Source organism: Mchenga conophoros, linkage group LG14 (genome assembly GCF_057382185.1).
Source record: "Mchenga conophoros isolate Kocher_MC1m ecotype Shallow Benthic linkage group LG14, M_conophoros_male_GT1.1, whole genome shotgun sequence".
Classification (NCBI taxonomy): Eukaryota; Metazoa; Chordata; class Actinopteri; order Cichliformes; family Cichlidae; genus Mchenga; species Mchenga conophoros.
Window position 1 is genome coordinate 22,564,968 of NC_140539.1, and position 19,192 is coordinate 22,584,159.

The 19,192-nt window shown below is 39.1% G+C and overlaps 2 protein-coding genes across 2 annotated transcripts; one reads left to right on the forward strand and one right to left on the reverse strand.

Annotated features, from left to right (window-relative positions):
* Positions 1-723: 723 nt before the first annotated feature.
* ppp2r1bb (protein phosphatase 2, regulatory subunit A, beta b) lies at positions 724-14,953 on the reverse strand. The gene is made up of 15 exons (XM_085243416.1): positions 14,797-14,953; positions 14,102-14,192; positions 13,883-13,983; positions 12,894-13,126; positions 12,605-12,752; positions 12,331-12,486; positions 10,909-11,023; positions 10,739-10,809; positions 9,079-9,213; positions 7,608-7,781; positions 7,373-7,433; positions 3,376-3,530; positions 2,642-2,784; positions 2,423-2,514; positions 724-2,315 (listed from the first exon to the last, which is right to left on the reverse strand). Exons 1-15 carry the CDS (start codon positions 14,872-14,874, stop codon positions 2,299-2,301), a joined length of 1,770 nt encoding a protein of 589 aa, XP_085099542.1. The 5' UTR covers positions 14,875-14,953; the 3' UTR covers positions 724-2,298.
* An 866-nt stretch (positions 14,954-15,819) lies between these two features.
* Positions 15,820-17,960, forward strand: med29 (mediator complex subunit 29). Its single transcript, XM_085243417.1, has 4 exons — positions 15,820-16,069; positions 16,788-16,846; positions 16,946-17,036; positions 17,438-17,960. Exons 1-4 carry the CDS (start codon positions 15,845-15,847, stop codon positions 17,663-17,665), a joined length of 603 nt encoding a protein of 200 aa, XP_085099543.1. The 5' UTR covers positions 15,820-15,844; the 3' UTR covers positions 17,666-17,960.
* The last annotated feature ends 1,232 nt before the right edge of the window (positions 17,961-19,192 follow it).

The window sequence follows — 19,192 nt, forward strand, 5'->3', positions numbered from 1 at the left end:
TCTCAAGCAGAGAAACCCTAAAAGCTGCCATAACAGTCAATTAGTCTGAAGAGAATAGGGTCATGTTGGCAACTTACAATCTGTTTCTGATAATACAGCAATTAACCACTACAAATCATCAAAAATCAAACATCTGTCTTATAAGACAGATATGTGGCACAACATATGTCTTATCTTAATTTATTTAATATTCATGTTTGGTGTCCCTGTAATGGGATAATATTGCATTACCCACCCCATACTTTCTATCCAGATGGAAACTGCCTCTTGGGAGAAACCAGTGTTGTGGAAGTTTTCCACAGCCCCCTATGCACATGGCACAAGGGATCAATGGCTATGACTTCAGTCACAGGTCCTCCATCCAGTGGAGTACACTGTAGAACAAAGTGGTAGACATCTCTCTTCTTTCCCATCATCAAAACACCAGATGAGGACTATCTCTAGGAAGAATGGTTCCATCCATCCAGCAGGGGTTTGTAAATACAAAGAGACCCCCCAAAAGACAGCTTTTACTGGTTTTTCCAGAAGCTAAACATCCACAGCAGGCCTGTGATTTGTTGTCAATACAATTTATATTTCAAGAATATTTTAAAGTGGTTCGTCTGTTATTCTCCAAATTGTTTTAATTGGATGATTCCTGTCTTCACCCTGAAGCGGCCAATTATACTGATAAAAAGGACTTGATGTCCTAACTGCGAAGTTACAAAAGAAGGGTACACTGGCTCCTCTGTGTTACTTTATTCAGATCAAGATACAGTAGTACAGCATCCCAATTTAGAAGAGAATTCAAAACAAAAATAAAAGCGCAGTCTTCGTGATACAGGACAATCAACAATCAAGGTTTATTCAACAACAAAATGAGGAAGGCGGGAGGGGAGAAGAGAGAAGGGAATGGCATAAGGAGTTCAGGGAAAGACAAAAGTTCCTTTTATCAGCACAGACGATACATTTATTCAATCCGCCCATAACCACCCCAGCTCCCACCCCGTAATAAAACATTATGCAGCCTTACGTACACATGCTCCCTGCTCCCCTTCCCACTTTCTTTCAAAGCATGCACTTGTTCTCCATTGTGTAGAGGTTTTTAAGCAACGATTAAAAGTGATGGCCCTTAACGTTTATTGAAAGGCTTTTAAACCTCCTGTTCAGTGGGGAGGGGAGGGGAGGGGGGAGGGGGCACCCAAGCATGGATTTAAGGAAAAAATTGATCGGCTCTAGAGCGCATGGACTGCTGTGGTTGTGCACTAGCCCCCATAGCTGTAGTCAATTAAGTTGTACGATCCCATTACCGTCAAGACTAATAGTGTCGCTTCCAGAAAACAATGCTGTCTTTTTACACAACATGGCAGACGAAACCGGTTTACCGGCATATTAAAAGAAAACACAGCTGCTTTCTAAAGTCATTGGCACAAAGATTAAGAGTAATGCCGACAATATACTACAGAACATTATGTCCCATCTTTCCACACGTACCAAAAATTACTAATCTGGATGTGGGACAGTTATGAGCAACAATTTACAACTGATCTGGCCCCTCTCCATTACTGACCAACTCAGAGCACAGCAGTCTGGTGGATGAGGAATTACACAGGACATCATTTCTTTAAAACCTTGTAGATTCTAATTCTGTGAAGGATTTCAGAGGCGAGGGGTTTGATTTGGTGACAAAAACAAAAAACATATTTCATAACACCTTGAAAGACCTTTCAATTTCTACTTCTCTGTAGAGCTGCATCTCTGGGAAAAGGGGGCTGTTTCAAGATGAAGCTCAGGGAAAAAAAAATTAACAGCTTGTTGCACCATCTGCTGCTAAAAGTTTTCATCTAACACTGGGAGAAAAAGTGCTGCAGCACAAAGAGTTAGCACAGTCCTAGGTAGCTAACAGAGACGTGGTACGGTGTGACGACTGCAGCTCAAGTACAACAGCGGCCAAGGGCGTAAAAAGGGAGGAATGTGAGGGGGGTACTGGTTAGCAATGACTAGCGAGTACAGTAGCACATGCATGCACCACTTATTTCAGTTTCATCAACACTTTGCCTTTGTAGAAGCACCCATTTACAGCAAAGCGAAAGGTTAACAAATAAGCCTATGTGCTATACCTGGACATGGACACCCATTGGACAGTAAAAAAAAGAAAGAAAAAAAAGGAATAAACATAGGGAAAAAGAAACAAAAAATAAAACTGTTGACAGCTTTCTCTATACATTAACCAGTTGATCCTGAACATCAATAAATATCTTGTAAAAGTGTTGCCTTGACTCAGGTGGGTATCTGGTTAACCCATGTCGGGCTGGCCGGTTATGCTAGCGCCAGAACTGTGTACGAAAGAGAAGATAATTGCAATTTTAGTCATTTTTAAATATATTTCAAATATAACTCAATCTGTTAAATGGTTTTAATACCCAGTGATAGGAAAGCTTACCACTAATGGCCTCCTGGGCAAAGTATTTAACATCCATGTCTGTGTCTGAAGCCAGCTTCTCCAGCACTGGCTTCACTTCTGTTTGAAGGGCACTGCAAGGGACAAAGTGAGGACGACATTTATTAGACTCAAAGCTCGTTCTGGATTTCAGACTTTAGTCAGTTTTCCCCCTCCACTGTGCAGAGAAAGCACAGAGTGCTCAAATTCCAGACAACATACTTGCTGTCGAGGATAGGGCCAATCTTCTGAAGGGATTTCGCCACATTGAAGCGGACGTTGGCCACTTGGTCATTGGACATCTTGAGGACCACAGGCAGCATCTGCTTAGTGGTGATCTCCTGGCCACATGCCTTTGACAAAGCCTGAGACAGAATGCAGGAGTTACCAAGATGACAAAATCTACATGTAAGTGATTTATTTTTTAAGAAGCTCATACACTTCTTTCCTAATAGTGACTGCTGCCTTCGTTTACCTCAAGTGAAGAAGGTAGGTGATCCAGATAAGTATACTTGGGTCATATTTTAGTCCAGAGCTTAGCTTGCTCTGTTAAAGTTACTGCATTTATATTAATAAAACAAACCCTTAATTCCTAAACTAGGCTTTTCCCATGTGCAGTGCAATAAAGTGGATCTGCATTATTGAATCTAGCTTCAATACTGTGAGTCTGAAACCTTTAAGGCATAACAGGTATTAAAAGAGTGCCAAAGAAAAGTTATGTTGAGGCGCTTTGTAACAGAAGGCAAAGCTGCCACAACAAAACAGACACCTCACGGTCTAACGATCCACTTCGAGAAAGCACTTGGCGACAGCTGGTAGTATAAGAAAAACAACTAATCTCTGCTTTTTATTAGAGAGACTAGAGTCATTTTAGATGGATCAGTACAGAAAATAAGCCCCTCAAACAAACTCCAAAGGCCATCATGTGCATATAGAATAAAGATCTGTCGACTCACATTGATGCAGAACAGAGTGGTCATCCTGTGGAGGTAATTGGGATCGTTGGCCATACCCAGCACTTTGGGCACGATGGTGTTCTGGGCCCACTCTGCTCCAAACTTCTCCACGAGCTTCATTAGGTTACAGGTCGCTGCCTCACGGATGGCATACACTAGAAAAAACACACAACAGCATTCTGTGTGAAAGGTCTGCGTGTGCCATGTCTCCCTTTCCAGGTCTCTGTGAATGAGCTTGATGGGCTCTTTCCAAATCTGCTTTGCTTGCTAAAATCCTCCAAGATTACACTCTTCATTTTGCTTGCTGTTTGCAATCCACAATTTTAAAATCTTGCTTGTCATTATAGTAATTTTGCTCCTCATATCTATTTCGTTTGCGTGTCCTGAAATAAGACACTCTTATTTTTTATTTTTTTATTTTTTTATTACAAACAAGTGTCTAAAGGCCTTTACACAGCAGATATATAAAACCCATGCTTCAAAAAACACTTTTCTGAGTCATCTATTCTTAATGCAGCAGTTTATAGTTTGCAGCATTAATATTTTCAAATGAAGCTCGAAAAAACTCTTGGAGCAAAGCATGACATTCTGTCTGCTGCCTCTTTCTTGTGACAACTGGATGAACCCAGAATCTCAGTTTCTTCCATTTCCTGTTTAGAAACATCAGGACCAGCTCATCACTTCTTGATGTCAACTTAATTTTTGTCCACAGCGCATTTCTGGAGGACAAGTTTTCTGCAAAAACACACATGTGAGGTGTGTAATGGCCTCAACACTTTGCTAACATACTGCTTGTTTTACACCTCTTTAACAGACAGAGCGGCTGTGCTGGGATCACAGTGTGGCCCTGTGCTTACACAGGACACATTCAGGTTCAACAATGAGTGTGGGTCAACACACGCTTCAGGTTATATATATAAACATCCATGTAGTGTGACAAAATATGCCATACACACAGTTGTACCGATTTCAGTGGGAGTGAGTGCGTCTATTGGTGTGTGAGATGGCCGACTTAAAAAGGTGACTGAAATTCTCTCTGGGCACTGGTATAAACTGCAGAGCCCCGAGGCAAACAAGACTCATCATACTGAACCAATTTGGTCAAGGGAACAGCAAGAGCAGTTTGCTTGCGAACATCTTCGAGCTGGACAATAAAAATCAGGGCGATAATTGCACGCACACACAAGCCAGAAAAACACGCCCTCAAAACACATTATTATGTGATGACTAACTTACTATAATTGTATCAATTCTCTTTTGGTTATATCTCATCTGGACAGTCATCCTTTTTAAGGCCAGAGGGTTACTCAGCCAACACATACAGATCATTGTCTTCTTTGTGACAACTTAGATCTTTGTTACTGAAGGAGCCTTCTTTTGATTTATCCATCTCATTACATATTTTAAGTGTGTAGCCAGGAAATGTAAATACAGCTGCCAATCTTGTTATAAATACACCCAAGAGCATTTCTGCAGTTGCATTGTTGGGCAACGGTTATCCTACACTGGTTGTGAAGAGAATCTTCATGTCTCACAATATCCATGAAGATTTGTTTACATGCGTGTCCATCAGTGAAGTCTGACATAGGTTTTAAAGTTACTGTAATGAAAGTACAAAATGTCCCATCTATTGTTTTACCCCTGATTTTACCCCATTGTTAGGATATATGCAGTATCTACATCCATTCAACAAAAATTACAGATTTTATTTATCAGCATTATTTGCTGTAGCAATTATGACGCTACAGCTTTCACCTCAAATAGAATTTAGAGCAATAAAGCGACAAATAGAAGAACTCACTGTTAGAAATTAGACTAATGGTATTTGTATGCTGTGTGACAAAAAAAGAAGAGGAAAATACACAAATAATTTTCTCTGTAATTAAGCCAGTGAGGGAAAGATTCTGGGCTGATTCCTGTGCTCCCGTCTTTCTCTGAAGGGCTTACGTAAGTGTGGCACAGCCCTAACCCTAGCCCCACACACACACACACACACACACACACACACACACACACACACATAGAGAAACTCACACCAGCAGCATTCCAATGATGTAACCCAGCTGGCCCTTTGTCCTCAACAGAGAGCGTGTCTCTCTCTAATTGGAAAACTCAATGTCAAAAGAACACTACATACACAGGTAAAACTTAATGCATACCACAAATATTCTAGGTTATAAATACAGTTGGGTGTGTTGTGAAGTTCTAAGGATAAACAGCTCTTTCAGCGTTTGAATAAGGATGATTGTTTCGCAGAACCGTTTAAAACTACCGGGAAGAGAAAGACCCCAGGGCAAACATGCACAGATAAACACACACAGACTCGCTCAGTGACCCAACAGGGATTTTAAAGTCCATTAACAACAGTATAAATCCAAAGCTAGAACTGCAGGCTGTTGTATAGAAAAACAAGGTTAACTGACGTAACAAAGTATGAAAGAGTGGCTGAACTGTTCTATGGGGATGCAAACAGCGAAGGGTGACAGCATCGCGTGGACAGAGTAAAATGCTGCTACAGCTAGGAGGGTCTGAGGGCAGGCTCTCCTGAGAGCAAATTTTCAGAGAAATTCTCTTTACAGGCTTTCTGTGTGTTACATAAAACACAATGTGAATCAATAACAGTGAGAGATAAATACATCAACAAGACATGTTTAAAAAAATATATACTGGAAATAACGGTATACAATTATCCATCAGGATAAAATTATTAGAAGTTTCCAACAGGACCCCGTTTACCTCATTTATGTGTATTTGCTTCAATTTCCAGTCAGTGCAAGTCTTTGTGCCGACAACTGTTTTCACTCAAGGTTCTAGATTCTCTTTTTCTTTGTTTTCTGTTTCACTGAAAATGTGTGCAGCTACTCCCTCAAAGCAGAGTGAATGGAGAAGATGGGTTAAGATAACGTTTCTTAAATTGACTGAAACTTGCTACGTGACTGAATGCAATGAAAGACGAGCCCCTTAACTGTGCAGAAAAACCAATAGAAGAACTGCTGTGATTAACACAACGTAGCAACTCGAGATCACCCAAGATCTGCACAAATGTAGATGACTCCTTCATGTGTCAAAATGGAAATGAGAGGGTCCATATACAGTTCTATTGTGACACAAGATCTGACAACTTCTCAAACACCATTGTACTAGATGATTTAGTTCTTTGCTCATTACAGCTGTACTACGCTACAGATGAAGAGTCTCCAATGGTATGTATAAAACAAAACACCTCCATCTCACCCCTTCTTTACCCTGAAACTTCTTCACTTCCACCCTCTAAGCTTATTAGTCTCTTCTCTCCAACAGTCTCTCTGACCTGGTCATAAAATAGTATCAGACTGGTAAGAGGACCTCTCTAAACTGCGTGCAAAGTTCAGTCAGAGAAATTAAAGAGAGAATCAAAATACAACTGTGTGGATATGTAATGGTGAAAATTCATAAAGGAATAAGCAGTTCCTACTTATGTTTAAAAAAACGAAACAAAAAAAGCTAGTGTATGATGAAGGTATCAGAGTGCTACCGAGCACTGACAGCCAAAGTAAATAAAATGCCATTGGGAAGAGGCGAGAGAATTAGGGGCATTGCCACAGTAAGTGCAACCCTCCTGCAGCGAAAACTAGAAAACGAGGACAATTTTCAGGCTAAGATTTGTATTCATAGGCTAAAGGGGGTGTTGCAAAGAAAGCTGCCCATTTAAGCATCTGTTTAAGCAGCGTCTCATAAGTTCGCCAAGTTGGCAACAATGAGGTGAACTGAAGTGTGAAGATCACTGCTGTGAGTGAGAAGGGTGTCAGGCACCAAAGCTGACTGTATGCATTTACATGTAAATAATATGAACAAATATCCAAATCCCAAAATTGAAAACCAAATACCTCCCCAACAAACAAATATGCAAACAGTCAAATACTCAGCTCCACCTTAAGACCAAACAGATAAAGTATCGTCCTATGACGATGATAGTACATCAAATTGACAAACTTTGAAACCCATAACAGCACCTTACCATGGTCAATAAGCCAGGCCATACAAAGGGTATTGAGCTTCTCATCAAAGAACTCGACTCCCTGCAGGAAAAAGGATAAAATATAATCACAACAATTTCCTGGTTATCTACAGTCAAATCGGGCCTGATAGCATTTTAGCTAATGTTGGTGTTTTTACACATGGTGTTAATTAAGGATGACATTTAAAACATGTTATATGGCTTGCAGCCGTCTTTCCTAGACTCCACGACTCACCAGCTGTCCTGCCAGCAAGGGCATGTACTCTATGATGGCAAGGCGAACCCTCCACTTTGCATCTTCTGCCAACTCCACAATGGCCGGCAGCAGTGACTGAGAGAGCTGTCGTATGCCAATCACCTCGTTCACACAGTCAAGGTTGGAGATGATGTTCAGACGCACCTCAGGGCACTAAAACAGACGAATTACGAGAGATAGGTTAAGGTCATGCCAGCCTACTGTCATCAAATTCTGATTCATTTCAAACCCGATATAATCGAAAATGTAAAACTTCTTAACCTACATATTTTACACTTAAGAAGAAGAAAAAAAGACCAATCACATATTATGTATCCAACTATGCTAACCCCATCAAAAAAGACCAGACTGCCAAGAGGTTATGTCTTACAAATCGGAACCAATGTTTATTATAAAGAGCCTGAAATTAGGGCTTGCGTTTTTTCAGCTTTGAACAGGATATTAACTGGAACAGCAAAAGTACACAGCTAAACTTTTTAAATCAACATACTTTAAACTCCAGAAACCACAAATTGAAGAATGATTTGACACATTCAGTCACACTAACTTAAGCTGAGACAGAGCAGTAGCTGAACAAGTCACAGAAACTATCTGAAATCTGTACAGTGTCTCCCTTTCCTCAGATAAATGTACTTTGATTTGAAATTTGCAAGTCAAAGCTGTCAGTTTAGACATTAATCTAATTAGTCACTTAGTCTTGTGTTTGTGCCGTGAGGAAAATGGGCCGTCTTTAAATAGGACTAGAGGAAGAGAGTTGAGGAACTTAAAGCATAAGCCGTCCAAAACACTGATACACGTTTGTCTCCGACCTGCCAAACTTGTGTCTGATATCAATATTCACTAATGTAATGGGACTATGTATTAATGTGGGAAGATGTGAGTGAGCTATTCTTCAACATGAACCTAACACACTTAGAGGAACAATGTAAATCAATATTCAGGAGCTAAAACACATTAACCTAACACAGAATCAGGACTGCTCTACAATTTGATTCTTGCAGCAGCTTCTTTGAAAAATGATTACAAAAGTAATACTGACAGTTGCAATTTAATCAGCAAATATCCACAATTATTCCTTATTACTGAAAATACAATCAGAATGCATCAAGCAGTAACCCATTTGGCTAAGCTGTGTCTGACTTAATTATGCTTTCCTCAAGACAGCAGCCAATCAGTCTTCCAATTGTAAGGTCTCAGTTAGGCTGCCAACTGCATGAATCATCCTCCTACCCAGCCAGGTGGCAGCCAGGTACATCTGGTGGCTGCAGCTAAGTGGCTTTGCTGTCTAAGACATGCTGATCAAAGAAGGCCAAAGAACTTGGTCAAATTGGGCTGCCTTGTAAGCAGCTTTTGTTTACAGTGGTACCAAACTACAACTGTGCCTTGTGGATTTCCAAAGCCAGCTGTCTAATATAAAGAAACCACAATTAAAAATCTGCATTTCCTTTACCTCGTCCTTGAGCTGAGCCAGAAATAGAGGCAGTAAGTGCTCTATTGTGTTGTCCTTGCCCAGGATGGTTGAAAGTCCCATAATGACTGAGGCCAGAGCCGATTTCACATGCTGGTTGGTGTCTGAAACAAGTTCCTAATGGAGGACGGGAAACACAGGAGACAGAGAGATCAGCCCAAACAAATAGTTAACACAAAGTATGTAAATAAACATCAAGACCACTGCAATGGCTCATATTTGCAACGCAGCACACAAGGAGCCTATAATCGACCTGTGTGTAAATACATGGTAAAGTGAACTTAATACTAGTGAGAATTACAGTCATTGCATCTAACAACTGTGCGTGGAAACTTAAAATGTGATGTAGACAGAAACAGAAATGGGTGTACATAAACAAGCAAAGAAATCGCTTGTTATCTAAATGCTCATGTTTACTTGTGTTTTCAAACCAGTATTACATGGAAGCCTCTAATGAACTATAAAACCTTTGAAAAATTATTTTCCCTTCCCAGAACATATATCAGCACACCAGGCATTTCAATCTACCAATAAAATCAACTCTGCAGTGGGAGTGATGGTATGTGTGTGCCAAGTGCCCGTGCTATGACGTTTATTACATTTTTCCAGGGAAGTGTGTTTGTTGCTACCTGGATGGCTTTTCCCACTGCTGTATGTATGTTTACAGGACAAACACAGACTTCTTATGACAGTCATGCAGCTTGCTCTCTTTCAAACACACACCAAAAAAAAAAAAAAAAAAAAAAAAAGTACAGTTCCAGGAATTCCACTGTGAGGCTACCTGTATTTCCACTACCCTTACTGACACAATAGTTCGTTACAACACAATAGTGCCACCTGCTGCTTAAAACTTGAACAACACTGGCATGTATAGTCTATAAAACATAACCACAAAACAGGCCTTGACATCAATTTAAAGGAATTCAGAGATTTGCTTCCAAACAGACTAAATAAATAAATGATAACATGGTTTTAAAAAAGTGCGATAAATGAGAAAAACCTGAATTATTTATTACTAGATTAATTTTTCTCAATCTCTTATATTCTCTAGAATATAAGAGATATGGATGCCACCTTTTCAACATCATGACTTCATGACAGTGTAACCATTATCTGCCCCAAACACTACATTATAAGATGCAGAGCTCATAATTAGATTCTCCTGCTATTCTTACAGGCTACGGATTAACTGTTAACTATGTCTTTGTCTGAGAAATGGATCTTCCCTGCAAAAACAGCCCGGTGCTCTTATTCAAAATTCTTAGGTTTACACAAACAAACATTTTACTTTTTGTGAAGGTGATGGCAGACTAAGGGTCACCAACCAAATATGTCTGCTCAGTGAACACTTTATACAAAATAGTCTCCTTTTCCCCTCCCTCCACAGGAGACAACTAAGATTCAAGGATTATCCACACTTTAAAATCTGTCAGCAATGGCATTGGTCAACCCCCCCCCCCCCACCACCACCACCACCACCACCAAAATAAATAAACACATATGCATTCAAAAGTGCTTTAAAGGAACAATAAAAATATAAGCTTTTATTTGTTTTTCTTGCTATACCAGTGAACACAAAACTTTTGTCTTACTGACAAGAAATATCACACTGCAGCTGACAGAAAAGTTTATTTATTTTTACCTTGACGCAAGGCAAGATGTGAGTCATGATGATCTGCTCACGATTGTCCTCTGGAAGGTTCTCGCAGAATTCTGACAAAGGGAAAAATACATCATCAAAATATAGAAAGCAGTGGTCAAGAGGCTGAATCAAGTTCGGCCAGTGCGATTCATTTCAAGAAAATCTCCTACCTTTGACTTTGTTGGCTGCAGCCGCACGGACCTCAGCTTCACAGTCCTTCAGAAGATTCTGGAAAGCTGGGACCAGGTCGTTCTTTGTGATCTCTGGGCCCACTGCTTTCTGGAGCTACATTCAGACAGAAATCAATTAATCTCCATTTACTAAGTAAGCATGTGACACAATTCCCAGTGTCTTCCAGTAAAAAGGTCACTGGAAGATACTGGGAGGTTTTAATGTGGCTAAAAGTTCACATTGTGATATTATGAGCAAACAACCTGACTCAAAATTCTCAACACTGATAGTTAAGAGGTTTCAATGAATATTAAGATGGAAATAAACTTTACGATTTCTATGTATAAAACAGATTTTTTTAATGTACGTGCCATGGCCTGGGTCTATCACCTGGCACCTTATCCTCTTAATTTTGCTGACCCTGTATAGCCGTGTATTGCATGGATGCATGTCAAAGCTGCAGTCTTGCTAAATCTTCGGCTTAACTGGAAACTGACTTTTTAAAATGTACAATACTTAAATCTTTTCTGCTGCTACTTATAATCTGACAGGTAAAACTCAAAATAGCCTCTGAAATAGGGCTGTTCAAGCTAATAAATATTTACTATGCATTTTTCCTTATATCACAACTGTTTTATTGCCAATAAAAACACATGTTTTTTATTTGCTCTAGAACTTACTAAACACATCAAAAACATGGTGTTATTGTAATGAAAATGCAAAGATAAAGCTCCAAATATTACAAATCTTAATTAAAGCCCACTGGTAAAAGATTTTAATTACCTACTAGTAATGTTTGTGGGCTTATTTAAACTTGTGTCACCTTCATAATAAAGCTCAATCGAGTTTTGCAGCTGCATAGATTCTTTTGATCAAAAATGGCTCAATGACCTAGCTGAATGCATGTGATTAGTTGTGCCCACGGCAGCATGGCAACAAAGAACTTTAATTCAGCTCAAGTCTAAGAGAGCCACCTTTAAATCTCTCCATTCTGTTTTTGCTCTTAGTATTTTTTCTGAAAGTTTTAACAGGAAGTTAAGATTTAATCTCAGCTACTTGTTTGAGGATGTTGGGTTTGTTAATCATTATTATTCCAATGACACCTTTGCTCAGTAAATATGCAGCACAAATGTTTGGACAGGGGTGGTTTATTTAATGATGTGATGTCAAACACTTCTTTGAAAGCACTACATGTGTCTAAACTAAGATTACTAACAAGTATCAAAGAAATACAGCAGATTAACATTGAAATGTATGAACCTTTTACTGTTGTTGGTTTTATATCCAGTAAAAGAAAAACAGTCAACTCCGCTTCAGAATTACTCTATATCAAAAAAGTGCCCTATTTAAAGTTGGTTTTAAACAGAATTTCCAAAATGTTAATTCTACATTTAAATCAAAGAAGTTGTTTTTCAGTTTACCTCAGAGAACTTGTCAGCAACCATGTAACGGACCCTCCAGGACTTATCTTCTGCAGCCTGACGTAGGGTTGGCATCACCAGGGTCTCCAGATCCTCCTGAGGCAGCAGAGTGGCAATACTGACACAAGCCTCCACTGCAAGCAGCCGCACTGAGTCCTGATGAAGAAAGATGGGATCAGTTTGGCCTCCCAACAGGCAACGACACCAAGAATTGACTACCCAAAATAAGAACACTGCAGTTCAATGGATTTTTTTTTTGGATGGATGTTCATACCTGCTCATCAGAGGCCAGGGCAGTGAAAAGGGAAATTATGTCACTTTTTACATACTCCAGCTCCAAGACTTTGGCAAATTCCCCCAGTTTGGATGCTGCAGCACGACGCACCATAGGAGTGTCATCTGAGCACAAGGTGCGAAAATGCCTAGAAATAACAACAAACATCAAATGAAACCTTGTTAGAAGACTAAAACAACCACCAAGTGACTCATTACAAGCAAATAAGTTAAGAAAAAAGGATTTGGAGGAATTTAAAAATCTCTCCACTTTTCAAGAAGCCACTTACTGGCGAATCTCAGCCTTGACGGTGCTGGAAACACGAGGATAACAGACGCTAAAAAGGCCACAGGCAGATGTGCGAGAAGTGAACCAGTCACCACTGGCCAACCGCTTCACCAAAGGCTCAAAGTGGACCTCCAGGTCAACTGGAGAGTGCTCCTGAGAGATCTTTCGCAGGGACTCCACAGCTTTGTCTCTGACTACTGTCTCTTCCACTGTAGCTAGGCTCTCCAGAGGAGGCTAAACATCAAGAAGAAATAAGTGGAGATCAACTTAATCCACACTGATGATGGAAAAGCATCACAAATAAACATCTCACAAAAACTCTATATAGCAAATATGATACAATAGGCATTAAGGGGTTACTCACAATGAATCTCTAGATGCTACATAAATACTAACAAATGACTGGCTGCATAGGATTGCTTACAGTCTGAATTTAGAAAATGTACCTTTCAACAAACTGAAAATTTATACATGGTTGTGATAAAACAATTGTATAGAATATGATGTACTGCTAATTCCAAATTTAAAAATCTCTTTACAACAAACAAAGAAAAGTTAGGAAAATCATCAAATCTTAAGAGCTGAAATGTCAGTCGATTACTTTTATTTTTGTCGTCACAAACATGATCATCTTTGATCCTAAGTCCACAGGTCAGTCCTATGGTGAAACTGTTGAGCTGAGGGACTGATGTAATTGTGTCAACAGTTTGTTATTACTAGTCTAAATCCAGTAAATGAACTATGTGTGGGTTAAGATGTGTTTAGATACTACCCTTTGTGTCTTAGTGCAACCTAATATAACCTGACTTTAACATTAGCATTTGGCCCACTCTTGAAAAATACATTGATGCAAAGTTCATGTGTAGTAAATTGACTTTTACATAAACTAGCTAATTCTAAGGAAATGTCAATACAGATTTAATATAATGGGGAATGCATCTCCTTGCAAGCATGTGTTTACAAAAAAAAATCTGAAGCTTGTAGACTTACCAGAAGACAGTGGACATACTCTGGACCTCCCACCAGCATAGTGAAATTGCCAAGCTGTTCAGCCAATGCCAAAAGCACCTCATCTTCATCATAGATGGTGTCTGAGGGTGAGAGAAGGACTGTAAATCTACATGTGGATTACTGGCAGCCTCAGCAACTACAAGGCCCAGTTTTAAGTGCAACACATTCAGCGCTTTAATATAAAACTGCTTTTATTACCTGTGAGGAAAGGGAGGAGTTCAGTTCGGGTCCTCTCTACACCCAGGGCCAGCGCAATAGTGGACAGCTTCTTGATGCTGTTCAGACGCAACTGGAAGAAAAATGGAAAATTAGTGATGGATTCAGAAACCCTGAGCCAATAACAAAATAAATAAATAAATACAACCCTATAATTCATACTGTTAACCCAAGAACGCGTATTAGTGTTATCATCTGGTTTAAAATTGCGTCACAAGTTGCTAACTAAAGCGACCCAGCGTTTCAAATTGCTTGCTAGAAGGCAAAGCTTTCCACTGACTGATAGGAATAAATTGCGTGATCAGCCGTGATCTATACCCACTGCGGCCTCAAACGCCCCGCTGTTGTGATTCCTTAGTTGAACGCTCATTCGGCTAGCTTGGCTAGACATTAGCTAGCAGCTAAATGAATGACCTAGTTTGTCAATCTTCGTGATAATATATTAAAATGTACATCTGCGTAAAAACCAACTCAAAGAGCGGTATATTACTGTCGACAACAAACTAGACTAGCCGGGTAGGGTGGGCCCGGCAGAAAATTCCTGATAGGCCCAGACCGAGAACGTTACTTAGCATATTTGCTAGATAGCTAGCTAACAATCTGACGACTAAGAAATTATGCCAAACGCTTTGATCTTTAATATAAAAAAACAATAATATTAAAATCAGGGTTCCTACCTGAACGTCCTCATTTCGCAGTTCATCAATGAGAACGGCGATAGGATAAAGAGAATCGTCTCCATCAGCTCCTGCCATTTTGGATACTGTTGCAGTTACCGAATGGCGCTGCGGTACTACACTACGGGGTTTCTGCCAGAAAGCAGCAGCTGCAGGGCCCTCCCCTTCTCGGAGCTTGCTTCTTCTTCTACCTTTGGCGACTTTCAAACCAGCCTAGATGTGTTTTATTGCCACCTACTGGACTGGAGAATATTACAATAAACTAGGGTTTTGTTTATTTTTTAGCTCAATCAGTCTCTCTTTCTTCCCCTTAAAGACCTCTTTCTTCTTCTTTAAACTGCTTATTTAGGAGGCGGATCACCTGCCTCCATATCACCCTATCCTCAGCATCTCTCATCATTACATCCATGAATCTCTGAGGAATTCCTTATCTGTTCCTGCTTTGCAAAGCCTGTAATTTTTTTTAAAGTCATTCATACAATCACTGGTACAGAAAATACATTAAATATCGCAAAATAAAAATTTTATTTTTATGTAAATGAAAAAGAACCACGGAAAACAAACTAAAGTATTATTACAATTAATAAAAACAGTATCTCTGGGAATGAATAAGGTTGTACATGTAGTTCAAAATAATCAAGACTGTACAAAAGAGTATTAGGGCCACAGAAGGTAGAAAAAAACTAAGGGACAACAAATTTTTTACATTAAAGTGGCAAATTGACACACAAAAGCTATCACCTAACCTAAACGAGTCTGTTATTTTCTTCTGAATGGACCCATTTCATTACAAGGTCTCTTCAAAGTCTGGAAGTTTATAATGTGGTGACTCTGTGCTAAAATCAGCATTTGTTTGTTGCTTAATCCAATTAAAATGTATAATATAAGGTTTAACATAGAAGATTTTGAGGAGTGTTTTGTTGTTTTTTAAATTTATTTTATACCCGTCCCTTCCCTCTTCCTTCAGTGACCCTCTTAAGAATTACTTTTATTTTGAAAATTATAGAACCGGATATTTTCCCGGATATTCTAGTCACAGCAGAACAAGATGGCGTCTCAGCAGCCGCAACCAGGAGGGTCGATGTCTCAGGCCGGATTACAACAACAGTCTGCTTCAATGCAGCAACAACAACAACAGCAGCAGCAACAACAACAACAGCAGCAGCAACAACAACAACAGCAGCAACAACAACAGCAACTGAGTCAACAGCAAGACTTTGACCCAGTTCAGAGATTTAAGATGCTTATACCGCAGCTAAAGGAGAGCTTACAGGTAAGTGCTGCGCATGTAGCTGGCTGAAGATGCTAACCCTCACATACTGTTCGTTTTGACATTTAACAGCAGTAAAAAACAAAACAAATTTAATTATTTTAGCCTGAAATTTGATACCTTTCCCGAAAGTTTCCCAGTATACATAAAAATATATTTTATAATTCGATACTGTTGCACAGGTGCTTCAAATTTTTGTACAATGACGTTAATCCCGATCTATTGAGGTGGATTTTAGATCCACCAATGTGGTTCTACTTCAATTAAACTGTGATTTTAGTGAATATGGAAACCGTGAAACTGTACATCCCACCCCTCTTGATGTGTATTTTTATTATTTTTATTGGACTCTTATGACGGAGGTCAAAGGGGACTTTCACATTACCATGGGAACTGCCTGCCTCCCAACATATTTGGCCGGGTCCTGTAAAGTCCTGTGTAAATGTGTAGTTAAACAGCCAATCAGTTCTGGAATTATCTTGACATTTTCCTTTGAATAAAATATATTTAAATCGTTTTGACAGTCATGTAAAACCTAAAAATATACTATCTTCCTGTTCTTTGAAACATTAATATGGATCATTAGTCACTAATTCACTATTATCCAAAATCTGTTGTAGACACTTAGGAAGGAATTCTTCGCCTGGCTCAATATTGATCTGAAACATACTGTGAAGGTGTAGAGTGTGAATAAAATTTACTTTACTTCTTTCCAATGCAGAATGTAATGAGAATCGCCTCCCTGAATTTGGCATATAACACGACAATTGACAACGGCATGTAAGTAGCGTCGTTTGTGGCAACCTCTGATCTGTATGTCTCTGTCAAGCAGCCTTCTGATTTATTTCTATGTCTGTCTTTTTTTTCCTTTTGTTTTAGAAAAACCAGTGACACTTCAGTGACACTTCAGCGCTTTGACAAAAGCCTGGAGGAGTTTTATGCCCTTTGCGATCAACTTGAGCTATGTTTGGTAAGATTCAAACAAACAAATAATCCATCATGGAGTAAAAACAGACATCCAGACACATTTATGTGTTGATTTTTGTGAGTGTTTTGTCATTTCTGTAAGAGATCATAACTGTACCCCTAAAAACGAAATATGACTGTAAACCTTTTTTCTTACAAAACATTACAAATATTTAAATTGGGTGTAAACCAATCTCATTGTGATATGTTTTAATGACTTAAACAGATGAAAAAGAACTTAACTCAAGACTGACTATTAAAAAAAGCATTAAAATTAAAGAAGTTATCAGTCAAATCTAAAAGACCTTTTAGAATGTAACTCCCGCGATAAACGAGGGACCACTGCACTGTATCTACACTTAAGATTTCCTCCACAAACTGAATTTTTTCTTCTTCTCTGTGCAGCGACTAGCATATGAGTGCCTCTCACAGAGCATCGACAGTGCCAAACACTCACCCAACCTGGTCCCAACAGCCACCAAGCCAGACACCGTCCAGACAGAGTCCATGTCATATGCCCAGTACCTTGGCATGATCAAATCTCAGATCTCCTGTGCCAAAGATATCCACAACGCTTTGCTGGAGTGTTCTAAGAAGATTGCAGGAAAGGGACAGCCTCAAGGAATCATATAGATTTGGACTGATGGTTACAGCTCTTTATGCACCAGGTGTTTTGTAAAAGGTGACAGAATTGTAAAATATTTACTTCTCACTTTCATGCTACATTGGCCATGATGATGATTTATGTCAGCAGGTCAAAAGGTCATGTATATTTGGTGGAGCGTGAAGTTGTGTTTTTGCCACCACTTTGTAAATAATTCTGACAGACGTTATGTTGGAAGATGACCAGCAGGTGGCGGCAGAAGCGCAGGTGAAGTCTTTTATAACACGTTTGTATTCGCTAATAAAATCTTTCTACTTACCGGTATGTTTGCTGAAATTTTTCATGTTTCTTAAGGATGTGACTTTCAGATACCGTTCCTCTGCTGCAATTAGCTTTTTTTAAGCTTGTCACTTCTTCTTTTGTCTCTCACTTATCCAGTTTCCTAATGTTTTGAAGGACAAGCTGGACCCAATGTAGAAATATGCAAGTTTTCTGCTAATATATCTTTGGGAATCACCTTGTTGGTGAAAAAAATAGTATTTAATGTCAACATATGTTATTGTTGGGATTTTTCATAAATTCAGCTAAAGAAATGTGAATAAATTGTGTTTTTATGACAGGCTGCAAATGAGTGTCTAAAAATAATATTTAAAATTGTTTTGCTCATTTGTCTGTGAAGGCTCAAACATGGTTCATCCCTTGAATATGGTGCCTTTATGCTTGAATAAGTCAGTATTAAGTGGCTTAACAAAAAAGCACTTCTAAAACAATGGTTCAGGCATAAGGACTGGACTGAAAATGACTGAAAAAGCAGCCAATGTACAGAGCTACAGAGTAAAGGTCTGAGCCATTAGAAGCAAAATATAATGAAATGAAAGGTGTTTCAAGACTTTTGCACAGCACTCTATATTTACATACCATCATGCTCTTTTGGCCCTTGTGCTGTGTATTCAGAGGGTGAATGAGGACTTTGTTAACATGTCAGGTTTCTGCAGCTTCTTCCAATTGTATCTGAAGCTCTGGGATGTATGCAGTCTGATATAGAAACATGTGAGAGGCACGCTTGCAGCTGTGTAACATCTCAGACCAATCTGAGCTACTGACAAGTGCTTAGATCCAAAAATACCACCCCCGGTCACTCTTAGAGACAAGGGCTTCATTTCGACACCGGCTATGCTATGTTATTCAGTATTCAGACTGACTTCCAAATATTGAGGATAACCTTTGTATATACTTAAAAAAAAAAAAAACCCCAACAGATTAGTCTTATCACTTTTATTTTCAGTTGATACATTTTCTTCACTGTTAAAGCTCGTAAAAATACACAAATCACTGAGAAAAATTCACACGTCGACAGTTTGTGAACGGAGTTCATCAGATGAAAAGCGAGACAACACCAAATTAACAATATAAAAAGAGAAGGGTAATAGTTCTTTTTACATAAGATTACAGCAGATAAAGTACATATCTGTCGCATCAGGTACAAGACAACATAATCTCAGACAAAACAGGTATGATCTAAGTGCATTAGCGCATTCCACACAGCTCAGTAATTC